The sequence below is a fragment of the Myiozetetes cayanensis genome, unplaced genomic scaffold (assembly GCF_022539395.1).
Source record: "Myiozetetes cayanensis isolate MyiCay16 unplaced genomic scaffold, myiCay2020 scf2-11, whole genome shotgun sequence".
Taxonomy (NCBI): Eukaryota; Metazoa; Chordata; class Aves; order Passeriformes; family Tyrannidae; genus Myiozetetes; species Myiozetetes cayanensis.
This window is the reverse complement of record NW_026087411.1, coordinates 63271504-63291082: the sequence shown is the minus strand read 5'-3', so window position 1 is coordinate 63291082 and position 19579 is coordinate 63271504. Positions and strand designations below refer to the sequence as shown.

General features: G+C 35.2%; 1 protein-coding gene across 1 annotated transcript in view; it reads right to left on the bottom strand.

Annotated features, from left to right (window-relative positions):
• Positions 1–1182: 1182 nt before the first annotated feature.
• The window catches only part of TRDN (triadin), a gene marked incomplete at its 5' end in the record, with an annotated part of 185947 nt that continues 167550 nt past the window's right edge, over positions 1183–19579 (bottom strand). Inside the window, 5 exons of the mRNA XM_050315704.1 lie at positions 1183–3719; positions 15448–15495; positions 16427–16471; positions 16678–16719; positions 17798–17824. Of these exons, the coding sequence (XP_050171661.1) occupies positions 3577–3719; positions 15448–15495; positions 16427–16471; positions 16678–16719; positions 17798–17824 (305 nt within the window). The remainder of the gene's footprint in view (positions 3720–15447; positions 15496–16426; positions 16472–16677; positions 16720–17797; positions 17825–19579) is intronic.

Below are 19579 nucleotides of genomic sequence, written 5' to 3'. Positions count from 1 at the left end.
GCCCCCACCAGCACCTGGGCACCTGCACTGTGTACACTGGCACAGTTAATCAATAGAGAAGCTTTTTACACAGACACTCTGACCATCCCTCAGTAACTGGCACAATAGAAATGAGCCACTGAGAAAAGGTCCCATTTGCAGAAAGGTTTTAAAATGGACAAAATTGGACTCCAGCTGTGCCATGCATGGGTAGATGTGTGAAACACTGAATGGGGACTGAGGACTGCAGATGGGGTCTGAGGACTGCACCAGTGAAAGCAGACAGCTCTGGGGCAGACAGCAGTACAAAACTGATCTCACTGGACTTGCTGGAAATTTACTCATTGCCCCAGTTACTGAAGCATGGTCAGAAAGTCTATGTAAGAGGCTTCTTTAGTGATTAACTCTGCCAGTGTATGGTGTGCAGGTGACAGGTTCCTGTTGACTTCAGTAGGCTTTTAGCATCTCAGAGAAAGGTGTACAGCCAAAATGCCAACAGACACACCTTGCACTTGGGATGGCTCACCAAACTCCACAGGGCAAAGGACTCTTGAGCTCCAGTGCAGAGCTGTGCAATTGCAGTTGTATGGTCTTCAGGCTGGAGTCTGATTGCCACGCTATCTCATCTGTTTTAGCAATTGCTGATATAGGCAAACCATACCTCCTGAGGGATATAAGGGGGGAATCTTACAATTTTTTGCTCTCTCAGCTTCTTGATGGTAATTTTCTGAGTTGTCTGAACTACAGACTAGTCACTGGAGATCAAAGCTTTGTCTGTATTGGTTGTACAGTTGTATTTTAAATAATCACTTTGATGAACATATGTGATTTGGTACAGATGAAGTCCTACCTTGAATGACTGCAGCAGCAATTTAGCTTTTCCTGTGTCAGATTGTAATTTACAAAGTGTGCAAAAAAGCTAGCTAAGTATTGCTAAAAGCTCATTAAGAATAAATGCAATGAATGAATGAATTTTCCCAGCCTAATTGCATCTTTATAATCAAATTTTTTTAAACTTACGCAGTTAAACCCTTGTCCTCCACTTTTGAATTCACAGAACAACATATCACAGCCACTGAAACAAGATTTATATTTTTTATTTTCCAAAAGGTATAACAATCAGCATATGATTTTGTAATACTTCAGGTTAATTTGAGTTAAAACATGCAAATCAAGTAAATTTTTTAAAACTTTCCAGGTGAATTTAAAGAGAAATATGCTTCCCACTTTGAGAGTAGACCCATTTCTCCAGTTTTTTGAGGCAGTGACTAAGATTTGGAAACAACAATAAATGACTGATTTTATATCCCTTATTCAATTATACTAATTATTTATATTTCCAAAGCTTTCAGATAGTTAATTGAAACATTATGGAAATGAGATCTGGAATAAATTCTTGTCATCTCCCATCTCAGATAGGAAGAAAGGATTAAGGCTAACTATAATGAGAAAAAATATTTTGCCGAAAGAAACTGAAAAAAATAAAGGCTTCTAGTATATTAAAATTTTGTGATGATTATTTGCATTAGATAAAATCTTAACTGATTTTTCAGAAAGTTATAATGTTAATTTTAAGACAGCTTTCACAGTAAAAACCTAGGGCAATAATATCCATAATAATATATACAAAATCACAAATTGGGAAGGAAAGAGTAACTGGAAATATAAAAAGCAACATTGAAAGAAAACTAAAGATTATTATGTGCTCTGTTGGCAGCACTATATCCAGAGAAGATTTCACAGAGCACGGTGGGGGTATTCACCATGAACACTTATCTGCAGTGTGCTCCTACGTGGGGAGGAGCTAATCCTAGCTGCTCTTACCTCTTTCTGCACACCACTGCCTAAACTGCTTGTGGCAATAACAGTTTTTGCAGCACAGGACCTGTGCAATATCAGAGTGCACTAAGACCAAGAACCCAGTTCATGTAAGGCCATGACCAGTAGTCATAGAGTACCAACCTGATCCAGCAGTGTAACAGCAAAGCTTTCTGAATTGCACTAATCTGTCAAAGAATCAGTTGCCCAAAACTCATGTGAGTCAATTATTTGATGAAGATAAGAATGGATGGGCAGGGAAAGGAGATGAGGGAAAGGGCCAATGTTATCTTCAACTATACTAGAACTAAAAAAGTAGTATATAGTTTTTGGTGTGTTCAGACTCCACAAGTAGTCAGGTTGTACAAAGAAAATCATGCTGCTTCACCAAGAAACTATATAACTAAGATCACTGCTGCGTATTTCCCAGATTAAATGCAAAAATACAGTAAAGAAATACAAGCAAATAGCAGCTTGCAAAAATGCATGTTTATTTACATTGCCAGCCACAGACAGGTGAGATGCCAGTTTTCAGTCATGTGCCTTTTACATGGATCAAATGCCATCTTATCTCTTTCTTAAGGCAACAAATTCGTTATTTCTACATAAAAGCACAAAAGAAGGTTGAGAACTGGTGTGTCTTTCAGTTCTGTAACTTATCTACAGTATTGTGCTATGAGGAAGCCCTTTCATTTCATCTAGTAAAATAAACTACCTGGATTATTTCAGGTGTTCCTGTTTCTGTTTTCTGATTGTTTGTCTGTTTTGGTTTTGGTTTGGCTTTTTTGTTGCTGTTTTTTGTTCACTGATCTAAGATAGTATCAATTTGCATGCTTACCCATAGGAAATTTGGGTTGCCTTAGTTTCATGAATTGCATCTCACATCCTAGCTTTTCATCTGACTTATGCTAATAGCCAGTGGTTGGCTGGTATATTCTCCATTTACAACATTTTCACTGCAAGTCAATCTGATTTAGCCACAGAAGAAAACTAGAAGCGTTATAACTATTTCATTAGTTTCTGGGGACTTTCGTGTTGGTTAAACACTGGTTTTCCTAAACTTTGCTGTGTGGTTTCACTTTCTCTTCTCACTTTGTCTTTAAAAGGAGACGAGTTTGTATTTCACCAACAGGCAGGGCAAACAGTCCATGCCTTTACAGCTTCAAGTAAAATAGAAATATTCATCATTAATGTGACCTGGGGAGTCAGCTTACTGGTAGTATATTGAGCTGTTCCAGGTAAGTGTGAGCTTTGGGCTACGCCGGTCAATGAGACATAAAAATAGAACCAGTCACAGAGCACATTTTCATGACTTAGTGAGGTTTTTTCCTGTCAGCAATGTGATTGAACTTTAAAAAGAAATGATTTAGGATTGCAGCAAGCCTCGCAATCTTGCTGATATAAGAGCTACATTCAACATTTCTCCGCTTAGATAAGATTAAATGGAAAACAGACTCACTTCAATGCTGAGCATGTAGGTAAAGAAAAACAAGAAGAGCAAAATAGGCAGTAAAACACACACACATGCTCACACACACAGTCACGTCAATGCTTTGTTAGCATTGCAGCCTTTCCATGAGAAACGGGGCACTTTTGTGTTTCTTTTTGTTAAATACAGTTCCTTACTGCTTGTTCTGCCTCTGCCCCATGGAAATTTTATACAGGTGCATTTGTGCAAGTGGATCATGTTCTTGCAATGACAAGTACCACTGTAGCTACTGTGGACCTCAGCAGAAAAGATAAAGTGCAAAATGTCAGTGATCACAGGACTCAGTCTCTCTACTGCCCCGGTTTCCTTGTCTTTCTCTTGGAAGTCTTTGAGTGAGTCTTTTCTTCCTTGTTTGAAGGGGGATTAGTGGGAAATTGCAGCCCAAATCCATTAGGTCCATTTAGGAAGACACATTGAAAGTAGCGAACAGGAGCTAGGAAAACAAGGAAGAGATGATTAATGTTTATGGTTTCCAAACTGGGGCCATGAGTCAGTTCCATGTAGTTTCAGAAAACATCTGTGTAATTTTATTCCCATTAAATGAGTTATAACAGCAGAAATCTCTAGTGTGATCACAAGCCAGGTTTCACATATCAAGAAGATTTTAGCTAAAAGGTTCAATGGGACATCTTTGTAGCACAAGATGAGAAATTATTGGCAATTTCACACTGAAATCTATTATTCCTCTCAGCATTATAGCCCTGCTTCTCCCAGAATATTTGCATTTTGGGATAGCTGAATGTAAGGTGTTTGCTTCTTTGGTTTTCGCTTCGTGAAAGGAACAGGAACTTTTTCTGCTCAAAAGAAGAGACATAATCACTTTAAAATATTTTTTGCCAGGATAGAAATCAGTTTGGAAAGAGAACAGCCAAGAGTTCTGGAAAGCAACAAAACAAACAAAACCCCCTGAATTCAAAGTTTGTGTGAGGTTGTTTAGGATTTATCTAGTGGAAATGCTAATTACATTCTGTAATTATTCAATAAATTATAAAAATATTCCATGGAGCTTATTTTGCTCTTGATGTCTAAGTGACATGCATGTCACACAGAGAGTTGGTTTCAAGAAATGTGAGGAACATTGCAAGAGCACTGTCCTGGCATTTTCAATTCTTTAGCAGAAAGCAGGAAAGCAGCCTGTAATAAAATTTGCTAATCATGGAGAGTATAAAGGTGTTTGTGTTTGTGTTACAATGATTAAAGTCTCCTTTCTATAAGGCTCAGATAGTTGTTTTCAGTGCAAGTCACCAAAGAAAATATTCGTTAAAAAGAAAGCTTTTTCAGCAATACAGTTTGGTTATTAAGGGCAAAATTACAGAGAATATGTGAAGAAACAATTTTTATTAAGGATGTTTTCTTGTGTGAATCAAATTTCTTCACTTAGAGGCTGTACTAACAGAATTAAAAAATTCAAAAACCCACAAAAATTCAGGTAATCATAGCATTACAAACTACTATTTGATAAGCACATGCTGTGTTTTGGTTCAGCAAACAAAACAAAATCATAAAAGAACAAAGACATTTGCTCCAATGACTGGGTAGCCAAAGATTTTTTCACTTACTAAAGGGCGTGGAATTGAAGTGGGTATTTCCCCTTTTATTCTGCTTCTTTTCCTATCAGACAATATGCACCCTTTTACTTAACATTTCAGTAAAATTACAGTAGGACAAACTGTCCAGACAAAGCATTGGCAGATTCAGAATGGAAATGGTGTGGAACTCTCTACAAATATCACAAATTTATACCGTTATACTATCTTAAAAAAAAAAAAGGATATAAGTCTGTGCTTTGTGGCACTGTGCAATTGACATTTAATTACATGTTATTTCTTTGAATACCAAAGCTGTGTGCTGAGGGCCTATGCAGGAGAACAATTACTGTTTTTTTAAATTCTCAACATGGTTCGTGTTTAGATACTGGCTATTCAAAACAACATTTTTGGGTCAAAAGTTAAACTTATCTTTTTCTTTCTTTTTCTTTTTAATAAATTCTGTTAAACTCCTTTCTTATTGAGCATGCTGTATAGTCATGCTACTGCCATTCTCAGAAAATGTAATGCTTAATGGGAAGAAGGAGGGGGAAAAGGAGAGGAGAAAACTTTTATACATGCATTACAAGTAAACAAGAAATATCATTACCACTTTAATTCTATATATCTAAAAAGATTCTCTTAAAATGACATTTTTCTAGCTTTGTATAGACAATGCATAGATAGGGAAAAAAGCGTGCTTCTTTTGCATCTTATTTTGTGCCTTAAATAATGAAAGACAATGAAGAATGTTTAGAAAGTAGCTCTCAAAACTACTTTCAAAGTGTGTGTGATACAATGCAATTAATTGATTATCTTTGCAAAGACCATCCAAGTTTTCATATCCATTTTAGCATGGGGTCTGTCAGATAATAAGCTATGTAATTAAAAACTTCTAAAGATGTTTGGGTAGCAGAGTGAAATACTAGCAAAAATATTTTTATTATATCCATGAGAATTCAGATGGCATGTTCTCCATAACACCTCTTTTTCATGTATTATGGTACTTCTCCAACAAGGTCTTGAAAGGTAAAATAGATTTACTTTACAAGAATAAATACACCTTTTCTCAAAAATAATGCTCAATGGTGAGCTAAAAACACCCAGAAGGTTGCTCTATTTCTTATGTGTATTTGAGGTCACAACTCATCCAGTAAATTTGCTAAATACACAAAAGAAATCAGCCTTTATCAGTGTTTCAATCAGTAGAACAAAAATAGTATCAGTACAAAGTCAGTAATACATGTCTCTAATAACACTTAGTATAAAACACGTTGTAGTTGTATCAAATCAGTAGTGATAGAAGATCACTCTCATTATATTTAATGTTATTAGAGGGGGAAAATATCACCACAGTAAATATATGTATAAGATTAAAAGAACAGAACTGGTTAAAATCAGCTATGATCTGTTTCTTATCCAAAGTCAGTGCACTTTTTGAAACATAAAAACAAAACTCAATAAATGAGATCTTTATTCTAAGGAAACCAATTCTTCAACAGAAGGTGAAATTTATTATTTCTGTCTTTCAGCTTGAATATGATAGATGACACCTAACATCCATTTAATGCATAAAAAATTCTATATTTTGCTAACTGGCTCTTGCATTGTCTAGTAAGAAGGCTTAATGGATAAACAAGATGTATGTTTACAGAAGAGTGTTATATTCTGTGTTATGGTCACTGCACACAAACAATATAATTCTCATGCATAAATGTGTGAATATCCCCAAAGTGACATTCACCAAAAATTCATTAAAAAATTCTTTCTGTTAGACAGTAAAACCATGCAAGATGTAACAGTGTGACACACATAAGTGGTAATACAGACACTTTCAAAAAAGCATAGCAATGATCAGAGCACATATGCTTTGCAATTTTGCTAGCATTGAGTTTTCAAAGGAGTCTGGTACTAGCATGATGTGTTTTATTACTGAAACATAGAAGTAAATGGATGAATCATTCAAGAAATTATATACAAGAAGAACCAAAACTTATTGGATTTTCCCACAGTGCAGTGGTAATTACATGAGACTGCAGTGGTATTTGGTGGGCAGCAAAATCGAACTGGATTTTATTGATATTGCCTAATAGACACTGACAGTGTCATGGTAGGATGCACTGTGTGCTGGTCACACAGGCACATGGCAAGCCGACATGACATATGTCCTCTGTCAACTCATTTCTGAATGTCCAGTACATTCAACTAACGTAGTTTCAACATAATGCAAGAAAATAATTGCTTCTAGATAACTGTCAGTTGCTAAAAGATTGGTTTAAACTTTACATACCAGCACATTTATAAACTAAAAAAACCCAAAACAACTAGCAAACAAAACAAAAGAACCCAAAGAAGAAGGTAAAAACAATGAGGGATCTTATTATGTTAATAACAATGGATACCAAGTAATTGGAAGTTAATACCATATATTTATTCAGCTGTGAAGGCATGGAATGGAGAAAGGAGGGGAGGAGACGAGAGAGGAGAGGAGGGAAACAGTGACTTATAAGGCAGTTAAGCAGCTAATGAAAATTAAGCTGGTGTTTGAATGATACAAGTGATTTCTTCATTTCAGTTATCATTCTAATTGCAATCTTTATTAAATAAAGGCAAGTGTTTGATTTTTTTTTTTTTTAATGTGGGTTGCATTATGTGCACACACTTATATTCATCAATGAGAACTTTTTCTGCTAGGAACAGCAGCACTTCTTTTATGACAGTAAAAACCCAGTAAAGAAACAGTGTTGTAACTGTCTAATAAACTTGAACTACTTGACAAACCCTGATAGACCCAAATTCACCCTGCTTAACATCAGACACTGGAGACACTATCTTCTGGGTTTAGCTCTAGCCACATAATCCTAGGAAGCAATTCAGATTTTGAAGAGATGAGTAACCCACTGGAGAAGTTCCTCTCTGATTTACCATGGAGCAAATATACTCTTATCTAAGTGCTTGTGATCAGAAAGATCAAATCTGTACCTGTGTGCTACTTACAATGAAAGACAGAGATAAATTAGAATGTCTTCTTCACCCTGAATTTGCACAGTTCTGGGAATAAGGGAAATAAGAAATGAACTGTAGGAGCTCAATAGACTGTCTTCTTAAAATATTTGACAACATTTGGTGTCACTAATTAAAAATTAAATCCCATAATTTTGATTTTTCTACTGGACTTGACTATACTGATGATAGAAATATGAACTGATTCCAACATCAGGATGCCTGTTTTTCAGATAAAATTTTCAAAACCAAAACCGATGTTGATAAAAAGTAAGACAGCAATTACTTTCCTAAAGTTGAAGAGGGATTTGAAGTAATAGGCATTCATCTGATACAAAGATAAATAATCTCTGACTGAACTGTTGAAGAATTACATTTTGTTTACAACTTGACTTTCACAAGGAATGTCATGGAAATTCATAATATGTTCTTTTTTCCTTTTTTTTTGCAATGTGATTTAAGAATATATGCCAGTCAAACTAAAGAGCAAAATGAACATAACAATGTTTATTAAGATAATAGATATTGGTATTTTATTTGTGACTAAATCATTCAGAGACTAATATAAATACATGCATTTTTTTTCACTTGTCTTGACAAAAATTTAGTATATATTTATAAATGTTTAGAGCCATTGAGTCTAGTTCTAACAAAATATTTGGACCCAAGGATAGGGAATGAACTCCTTATCCAACATTACTAATTGGATTCATTTTGCAAATTTAGGCAAATTGGATTTTCGTTGGTGGATCTTAATCAGCATTCTAAGTAATAATTTCTTTCATAGTTCTTTTTTTTTTCTCCATAGGCTGTGACCCTCATATGTTTAGTTAGACCAATCTATCCCTGCATCTATAGAATACATAAGTGTTTATTTCATAATTTACTAGGGAAATAATTTTTAGGATTAACATAAGGTACCAATTTTTAACGAATTAATTGTAAAAAAACCCCAGCTGTGGATTACCTTACCCATTGTTAACTTGTGCTCATCCTCTGACTAATTTTTTTGCCAAAGATCCTTCTCTATTTCTGGGGTGGGTCTCGGGGCTCAGAGTTTTCACTTAGCCTACTCCCTAAAAGAATTTTGCTCATCCATTTCTGATGTAAACAAACATTCCAAGCTCAGAGGGCACATTATCAAGTGTAATGGAAGATGTCTAATAATGTTTGTGAACCAAAATTTAGGGCGGACTTTACACGTCTTAAACAAGATTTATGTTGAGAGCCAGCATTTGAAGTTATGTTCACAAACCATCTCTTCAATGACATGGGAAATATCCCTCCACTATGGCTTGCAGAGCTCTCCAGATATTAAACTTCTGTGCATATGCATGAACCATAAGAGCTGGCTGCAAACATTACTGGATGTGCCTGATAGTCTAAAAATTTGTCTACAATTATATTTAAATTTCACCCAGTAATCGTTTCAAAGTATTTTACATTAAAAGGTTTCTAAAACAGAAACAGACCTTTATATCAAATAGATGAATCTTGTCTATTAACCTCCAGCACCAGTGGCCCTTGTATTGATAGATCTGGAATTGTGCAAATTCAAGAGGAACAAGTAGCTGGTGTTCCACCTATGTTATTCTGTAAATCAGTAGCCCTAGTGCCCTCCTGGGAAGTGGAAGGATAAAGCTGAGTCTTTCCAGCTGAAGAGGACTCCGAAAGACTGCAAGCTAAATCCCTTGGAGACAACACAATGACTACTCAGGTATAGAGGACCTATCGCTGTCTCCATAATTTTAGAAGTAAAGTAATTACAGCTGCATTTTGTCAAGGGCCCAATGTTGGTGCTTGCTTAGCTGTACTGAAATCATGTCTGGCAGAGAGGAATTGTTATTCAAGTTTCTGGATCCTAATGAAGTTTTTGTTGGAACAGAACACTGTTCCAGCAGTTTTCCCTGTTTCAAAACCAGGGATCTAGGATCCCAAAAATTCTGTGTTTCAGTGGTAATGTGCCTTATCTATGTAAAAAGCTTAAGCTTTAAGGAACCTCTTTGGCAGACTATTTTGGACATTAAAATCTTCTAAAATAATGCTTTTGGTCTGACCTTATATTTCTAACAGGGATTTTCATGGTTGATTGGCAAGGAATCATTTCACTAATTGATTTTCAGGATTACAGATTTTAAATAAGAGTCTATCAATGGGCTCTGTAAAGCATATTCATGGTTGTGGTACAGCTGAGGTTTACATAATAATCAAAGGTTCTCAGCAATTTGAAGACTGAGATGATAAAGTTCAAGTGTTAGAAGACTGAGATGATAAAGTTCAAGTGTTATTAACATGTAGCTGATATTTAGATGTTACATAAAAGTCAAACTGAGTCAACCCTTCTTTTTTCACTGTGTTGGTAGCTGTGAAAATTTGCAATTGTCTTCTGAGGAGGTGGACTTTAAGGTGAGTCCAAGTAACCCTTGTCATAATGCAAAGCTAATTGAGATTCAGTCTCAGTAATTCCTAATTGTAAACAAATCTAAACCATCAATAAACTCAAGGTAAGGCAACAGAATGACCAAATGTAGCTAAAGGTAAAAAAGATGAGTTTAGAGCTAGGGAGAGATATCCTCCTGCAAAAGAAACAACGGGAACCTAAAATGCTTCTTGATTCTCACTGTGAAGTTCTTTGTTTCAAGACATAAAACTTAACACTTTGATTTAAATAGAATATCTGTAATTCATAATTCAAATTATGATGTCACTATGCTGAGAGGCTATTTATAAACTTATTATTAACATAAACCCTGATGTTTTGTTCTCATTTGTGATCTATATTTACAGATTTTGAGTTTCAAAACTTATTACAATCTATTAGGAGTTTTCCAGAGACATTTTAATCTTCTTCAAGACCGACCATAAAGGTTTAATTTTACCTAGCTGCCACAATCTGTCTGAAATTTCTCCTTTAGATAGCTTTTCTATGTAGGAACAATCAGGAAGATTAATTCAAGTTAACTTTAAAAATGGATTAATTAGGCCAGATAAAAGTGTTGTGTGGGTGCTGATTCAAAATTAAATCAGCCTTGGTAAAAAATTCATCAATTCAATTTCACAATAGGTTACTCTAAATTAATTCAAGGCCACCTTAGTTCTTAATAAGTGACCACTTCAGCATTCAGCACTGTTTCTCCATGCTTTTTAAACATATATATCTTCTAATTGGATGGTATTCCTCCGTGTCTTCATTTAGACAGGCCTGATGAGATTCAGTCACCAAATATTTCTATAAAGTCAGTTTCAGAATAGCGGAATGACTAACACCAACTTGTTGGAAAGCCTGCATATACAGGCTTGGTCCTCACAATTCTACTGAACATGAAATGCTGACACATTCCTGCATATCCACAGAACTGAGGCTGTTCCAGATGAACACTTGCAAAAAGCAAGCTCATCCTGTTCTCGTGTTAAGTGCTTATACTGGAGTGTGATGAGCACCCTGGAAAATCTTACTCAAAGAGAATATCCTGCACAGACACAGGTCTTGTAAATGAATGAGAATAGATCTTATACAAAAAAATCTAAAACTTTTCAGAGTGTTGGTTCCTTCTAATTATTTTCTAGCCAGTGGCAGACTTTCTTATGTCCAGAAAACACATTAATATTAGTGATTTATTGCTGAATTCTGGTGAGGAGAAAAAAGAAAGATGAATCTCTCATATAAATTACGTCAAGGATGCTATTACTGTTTTCATTATTATTTTCAGAGACATAGCTGTTACAGTTAATGGTTCCTTCCTTAATCTCTATGTCTATTCTGAGAAAGGACATCACATCTTTTCTCCTCAGCATTTTCATTCTGCTTCTTTGATCTACTTGCATTCAAATGGTCAACTTTAGGAGTATTAGTCTATGCAGCTGAATTTCTGGGAGCAACTGCTGACAGAATACCAGAACCATCAAACATCTGAGACACAGACACTTTCTGGGTGGCAAGGAGACTAGAGAGTAGAGTATCTGCAGTTCATCACCTGTTTATAGATCAGAGCTACTTGTATTGCAGAGATGAAGGTCTTGCCTTCTCTTTTGAGCATCGTGCATTATTTTTCAAGTAATTCCAAACTTGTATTTTATATAACTGTACCAATGTTTGTGTTTAATGAAATTGACAAAACCTGCTACCTCAGAATAATGAAAAGGATAATATTTTATTACAAAGTCTTCCAGTTCTCAATAACCAAGTAAAAAATACAGTGGTCTCATTCTCTTTCAAAATAATTATTCATGGGAAAAATCTTACACATTGCATTGCTGACAAGTTTATATTCCCTTATCATTGAGGAAACATCCTTGATGATCTCTCAAATGGCTGTCATATCAAATCTCACATCAAATAAAACTTTCTGCTTTTGTAGATTTGGAAATCATTTTTGCTTTAGAAAATTTATTACAAGACAGAAAGTGCAAAGCAATAAACCAACCTCACAGTAATAAACCAGTCACCACATGCTTATACAGACGTGATGAGTTTGCCCATTGCAGTTGCTGAGGTTTTCATGGGATGATTATTATGTGCTATTGAATACATTTTGATAGTATGATGAAATGTTTGTCCTTTATGTTAGAAAATATTTGAGAATCTGTATTGTGTTTGAGAATCTTTTTCACTGCAGAAGCAGAGAAGAAGAGAAAAAAATCTAGTTGAATATTTTTCTTTCCACAAAAACGACTGCATAATGTGTTCATATAAACAGTGTTCCAACTCTGCTTAATGACAATTTTAGTTTTTGCAGAGGTACAACTTTGATTAAACAGTAAGTATAACAGTTCTCATGTCAAAGAAACTTTCAAACCTCTAATAATATGTGAGGGTAGATACCTCATAGAGGTAGATGCATTATGTAAGTCTATTTATGACACATCTGTTTACATGGAAGTTAGCATGACTGGTTTCTCGACCTTGAGAATAATCCATGCTTTTCTCCAATTAAAACACCTCAAATGTATGGATTAGTATCAATTTCATTATTTCTCATTGTCATGCTCTTGCAACACAGCCTTACTTTATTTCTGTCACAGTAGCACATCTGTGGGCTCAGATAACAGCATGGTAAAAACACTGACCTGTTCAGCTAACTGTATTATAAATGCAACATATGATGGTTCCAGAAGTTTTCAGCCAACAGGACATTTGGAAAGTAATTACAATAAATATAGTCAACTTTTGATCCATTTAGATTTTCATACTCTGATATTAGCTTTGAAACAAAGTAGGACTTATATAAGTGTACAGCTGTTCCTATAAAGGGTATGGCAGATAATCCTCACTAGAAAATTGAATTTGTACGCTACTTAAATTTCACCCCAAGAGGCAGAAACCTGTTTCTGTGTGCTTGCAAAGCATTTGTTATAAGATGCAAAATAAAAATGGAGTTGCAAAAATTCCCATTTCTTTGCTTTGGGTAAGTTTCCATCTTGGTACAACGCCAATTTTGACATTTAGAAGAGGAAAAAATTCTAGGTAATTGCAGATCTCCAGGGGAGAGAAATTTAGTTTGTACTGTACATAGCACTATTGTTTAAAAAAGATATAATGCTGCTTAAAATTCTGTTTAAAAGTAGAGCATTCTAAAATTGAAGCTATATACAGCTTTTTTAATTGGTTAATTTTTTTGTCTGATTGTTGTTTAATATAAGGGAAAGGTTGAAGGGGTTGGAGCAAATCTAAGAACATGTGAATCTCCTCTATTCAGCTTTTGAAGACTGAAAGAAGATTTACTATTTAAAGTTTTAGGTTAGCTCAGAATGTGTAAATCTTTTTCTACTTCCATTTATCAGAAAAAAAGTATTAGCATTCAATGAACTGGGGAAAAAGCACTGGCTTCATTCGCAAACAGAACAGGGAAAAGCTATCAAGTTTCAATTTAAGTATATATGACCCAGAATTTGGTCTCAACTTTTAAATTCTCAATTTGAACAAATACTAAAAGCCAACATTCATAAAGAGAAGTAACTTTGATATTCTTCTGGAAACCTTTCATCCACCATCTGAAAGCTAACTTATTCTTTTCAGTGGACAAAGAATAGTTTAAAAATACCAGTTATGAACAACTGATTGCACAGAGCTGCTTATGATCTGAGAACATCCAGTCAAGAATAATTGCACAATGATAACATACAATTAAATTAAACAGTCACAACAATTACTATAAATGAAAGCCACAGAAACAGTTTTTGAATGATGTAAACTTTGCAGGAGTGTGGTGTGCAGGAGAAAGTCCACTGAGAGACAGTTTTGAGTACATTCCTGTTTTATGTTAAATTTGGAATTTTGAGCCATAAGATAATTCTTTTCTCTCCTGGCAAAATCTTTGGTTTGACTTACTGGTTATATATTATGATTAGCACTACTTGATCTATAAAAATTCTATATTAATAAAATAGCAATAAATTTTTGCTAGCATAGATTCTACCTTCTCTATCTCTCCGTTAACAACATAATCAAGACAAATTAAAGTCTATATCTGACTCCTAATCTCTGTATTCCTGATTAAAGGAAAAAAGATGCAAAAACCCAAGCCATTCTATTATGTAAATGTAGTTTCCTTTGCAAAACAAGGTCTGTTCAGCCATGTGTGCAAATATTTTCATATAATATACATGATCACAAATTTATGCTTGATTTTAATATTTCATTTGTATTTTCTCTTACTTGATGCCAGATTGTTCGGTACTTGTTTTATACTTACCTATCTTTTGTATCATTCTGTGAATTAAAGTTTACACATATGGATAAATGGATATTCCTAAATCCATAGATACATATAACTACACATATATTATACATTCTATATCATGTATATTGAACTTTAAATCATTCAACTTATAATAAAAAGGTGAAAAAATCACATACAACAAAATAGTCTGGATGATCAGAAGTGAAGTTCTTTCCTCAGTAGTTTAAGACTACTAAGTTCCATTAGGAGGAACCATATTTATATTTAGTTCATATTTTCTGTGTAAGCCAGTTAGACCTCAGGTAAGAGTAAAGATTTTGATCCTTGTTTGTCATGAAATAGTGGAGTTCCACTGAAGTCACAGGGATTCATTTATACTAGTCAATAACCTGGAATATATTTATATTTTTGCTGTGAACTAGTGAAAATGTGAAAACACAATGGATGGAGATTTTCTTCTGAGATGCCCTACCTTTATGCAGCTTTTTTGCCAGAGGGGGATTGGGACAGAGTGTGATGGAAGACTATATTTATTAATGTGAAAGAAAAGAAATTGAATATGTTTCTCCCTATGTGGTTTTGTTACAGAAAAGATTTTCTATGAGGAGAATATGCTTGTTTTAAACACTGCATGTCAAATTAATTACAGACTACTTGCTTAATAAAGTAATCAGCTGCATATATTTTTAAAAGTTTAGGAAGGTGGTAAAGCAACACCGTTTCAGCAATTTATTCCTCACTGGAACAATATTCATGGATTTGATTTGCCTGGCTTGCCTCACATTTTGTACCTTAGACCTGAATTTGAAAAGAGAAAAGATTGCAAATGTGATCTCCCTTACAGAAAACAAACAAACAAACAAACAAAAACCTAACGAACCAAACAAAAATAAACAATAAACCACAGCCTTCTTGAAAGGAAATTCCTTTATAATAAAGGAAAATCATGTACCTGATGTCAGGTTTTGATGTCGTGGAGCTTCTTTTGCTGGTGGGGCATCTAAAGGACAAAATTATGATAATAAATTAATCTCAATTTTCTGGTCAAAATACTGAAATAAATTTCAGTCAGAAACATGTTGGTTTCTTGGAATCAAATCTCAGATGAGAATTTCTATAAACCAGATTTTTTTTAAGTGTGGCTCTCCTAATAAATTATTTAAACATAGAAATTTTATGTCCAGTGAAACCACGAAAGCAAACTGCTTCTAGATATTAGTTTAGTACACTTGCACCAGTACAACTAACTGTTATCCTTTGAGGGTCAGGACTTCAATTTTATATGTAACTGACTGTATTTAACCAATGTAGGGAAGATATTTGTGTCTTCAATCACTTCCTTAATAAAATAGTGTAATTTATTACTATTAATTATCTTCAGTGGTATAGCAGAAACCATTTCTCCATTTGTATATTACTGTGGGGAAAAAAAACAAGCAACAAGCTAGTGCTGTGTCTAACAGAATGCAGGTGATCACAAAGTCTGTCTTATGTATAAAAAAAGCTTCTTATCAGTGTAGTTATTCTACAGTATGAAGCTGGTGACCTAAGGCATCACCCAAGCTATGGGGACGAACTTTGTACTACGTCAGTAGGGAGCATAACATCAGACACAGTGAGGGCTGCTAATCCTGCAGCTGCAGTGCTGGAGAACCCTGCAGAGAGGATAATTCTGTGCCAGCCAGGGAGGGTCACGGGCAGGGCACCGCTGCAGCCAGATTGGATGTGCTGATGTAATCCTTGATACTCGTATGCAAAGGAGCCACCAGGCATTCAATTACTGGAGATTTATGTACAATATCATCATTTTGGTTTACTTGGACATATGTAGAAAGACTAACAAAGCTCCTTTTTCCAACCCCATAAAAACCCCCAAAACCTAATGTTTGCATTTTTATTGCTGTTTACAAAGATACTCATGCCTTTGTTACCTTTATTTTTTTCATTTTTCAGCTGTTTCTTCTCAGTTGGTTTTTCTAGCAAGGAAAAAGTAGCACAGTTCAAGTTTGGTAAGCTGACTGCTGAATAGATTATTACCTAGAATTATCTAGTAATATTCGTTGAAAATTAACACAGATATTTTAGGGGTTGTTTCAAACAACAATACATGCAAATTCGCAATCTCGTGTTATTTTTATTGTTATTTTCTATATATATATGCACACACAGAGTAAATTCCTACCTTCTTTTTCCTTAGTTGTCTTTGGTTTTGGTTTTTTTGTAACTAGAGAGATTTGCAAAGAAATAAAATTACGTGACAGGCATCAGAAATACAGGGCTCTTACAATAAGTATATTGCACAAAGATTCTCTCCCTTGTAATTTCCCTGGAAGAATTACAGTGGCAAATGTGTCTCATGGCACATATACAATGTCTCTAATACTATAACAGTGGCTGCTACCCTTAGTGGCAGCAGCAGTTCTGGGCTTTATGTAGAGTTGTTGGAAATTGTTTGAATATTGCTGGTTGCAGAGTAGTTTAGAAAATCCTGATAAAGACTTTAGGCACTTGAATTCTGTAATTCCCTAACTACTGCCAGATTTCCCTAATTATCTGTTGCCGAAATGCACCAGGGAAGGATCCCTCTGCCTATTGCTCGTTTCTTACTCCCTTTCCCAGAGCAATCTCAATCATCTGAAAAAATTAAACAAACAGAACATCCCAGGATATGGAGCTAGATGGACCTTTAAAACTGCCAAATGTGACTATTCAGAAGTCCTGCAGCAACAGACTGTAATTTATTTTATTTATGGGGTTTTTTTCCCCCCCAATTGTCCATTCACTTAGAGTATGTGCTTTTTTTTCTTTTCAGCATCCTTTTCCCCAGCCTGCAAACACATTTGGTCTTTGATTCCATTCAAAAGGGCAGATTGAAATTAAGTAAAGTGTATTGCTTCAGGCATCTGAGTCCATTTCAGTATTCCCTCTTGACTACAGCAGAAAAGTAGCAGGCTGCTTTCAAATTGTTTGTTCATTTGCACTTTGTATCATCCAACCAGCTGTGATAATGCTTTCCTCCAAGTCTTCTGGTGCATATGTTATCTGATTAACACTAGCTTGCTCAGTGAGGATCACCTGTGTCCAGCTCACCAAGATGTGCTGCAGAAGATGAACAGTGAAAATCACGTGATCAGCCAATAAAATCAGTCTGTGGCAGAGAACTGCGTAGCAGCAATGCTGTCAGTTCACCCATGCTGCTTTACAATATCATTGTTTGTTGTTGATGAGCAGTGTGCATTAATCAGCACTGGTTTGGTCATTAATTCTTTCCATAAGGCATAGTAGAGAAATGTAATATTTACCTGCTGTTGGGATTTCGGCTGTTGGCTCTTTGGGAAAATGATCAGTGATGAAGAGGAAGAGGGAAGGGAAGGAAAAGAATAAGAGGTTGAGTACCGTGTCTTTTCAGGGCAAACAACAATTTATATAGATCTTCTCTTTCATCTGCAACTTTTCTTCAGGATATTAATTTACAAAGAAATGTGCCTTAACAATGGGTGCGTAAGTAGTTTCATACCCAAAAGCTAACAGTCTTACTCTCTGAAGTACTATAATCCAACATGCAATGGTTCCTGCAAATGTAAACATTGTGCCAATCAAAGCCGTCCAGCAAACAAGTATTTAAATAGACTTAGTTTTAAATGTGCCTTCAAGGTTACAGAGAACTACGCTATTTTCTGAAAAATTTATTCACTTTAAATGTTACCCCTCTTATCATCCACACATTCCAACGAAAACCTGTTACTGACCTTGGATAGCTGGCATTCACCCCTGTGTGTTTCTCCCACATTAGTGGTTTACCTTGCCATTTAAGAGTAAAATCTCTTGGGAGTTGGAAAGATTTTGACTACATCTTTCTACAGCACCTAGCACAAGAGAAGCACATATTCTTGTGCTATTATAATACCCATAATAGTGAATGGAAATTTGTCAATTCAATGGAATAGAAATTCTCTTGTGTAAACCATCATGGCTCTTTTTAAATCAAAGCAATGAATTAAATCTAGATTTTGAATCTAAGAATTTTTTACCCATCACTATTTATATTAGTCCCAGTTTTATTTTAAAATACCATTTGAAGGAAGAAGAATAACCTCACTATCCAAGCAAACCTTTGTTCCCTGAACCTGGAGTTGGACAAAGAGAATAAGCTCACAAAACATTTCAAGGTATCTTTTGATTGAATGATCTCTGTATTTTCCTCCTGCTGAGTTTTGGCTTCAGATGAACATGAGGTTCTACAGCTCACACCAAGGTGAAAATGCCTCAGTCAATGCTTTTTCAAGGGGAAGACTGAGTAATTAAACATGATTTTCACTAACATACCCCAGGAAACTTTCATTCAAGTCTTGGTTCTTAAGGAGACCCATAAATGTTAGTGCTCAATGCTTAGGCATCACAGGCATTCAGCGAAGGCCAGTTTTGCTGCTATTAAATACTAACATGGTAAAATCCTTTTAATATTTACATTTTTGCTGTTGCTATGTTCATAGCTGCTGAAAGATGATACAGTACTGCACTGTGACCCTTGGAATAATTAATCCTTTTTCTTATTTTCAGAACAAAAAAACAAGATTTGTCTGAGGTACTAAATCTGGGAAAGGGTTTCATGCTCTCACTCCTTAATTGAGGGATTATCTTTCTGAAGGATCTGGATGGGTCCAGTTGTCTGCATGTATCCTAATTTAGGATTAATGGCTGATTTCCTTAGACAGTGAGGTACTGGAAAACTGTTGACCTCAACGGTAGTCAGTTTGACCCTCTGGTCTATGAAATGTAAGGGTCATTTTCTCTTCTCAGTGCATCAACAAACTTCCACTTGCTCTGGGGACCTTGAGAAACATATTACCCCTATCATGGGACTTTCATTATAGAACTAAATGGGAATATAGTTTGGCCAATTTTTAGTTTTTCCTCTTAAAATATCCAGCCTACATGTTCTTCCTCTTGATTTCAAACTTCAGTTTGGTATTCTGGCATGTGTAAGATTTGCCATCAGCTTTGTCTTCTGTTCAAGGTAATGTCTCATAATTTGTGAGTCTTTACTCAATATCTAGGGAGTAAATTCTGTTTCGTTACACTCT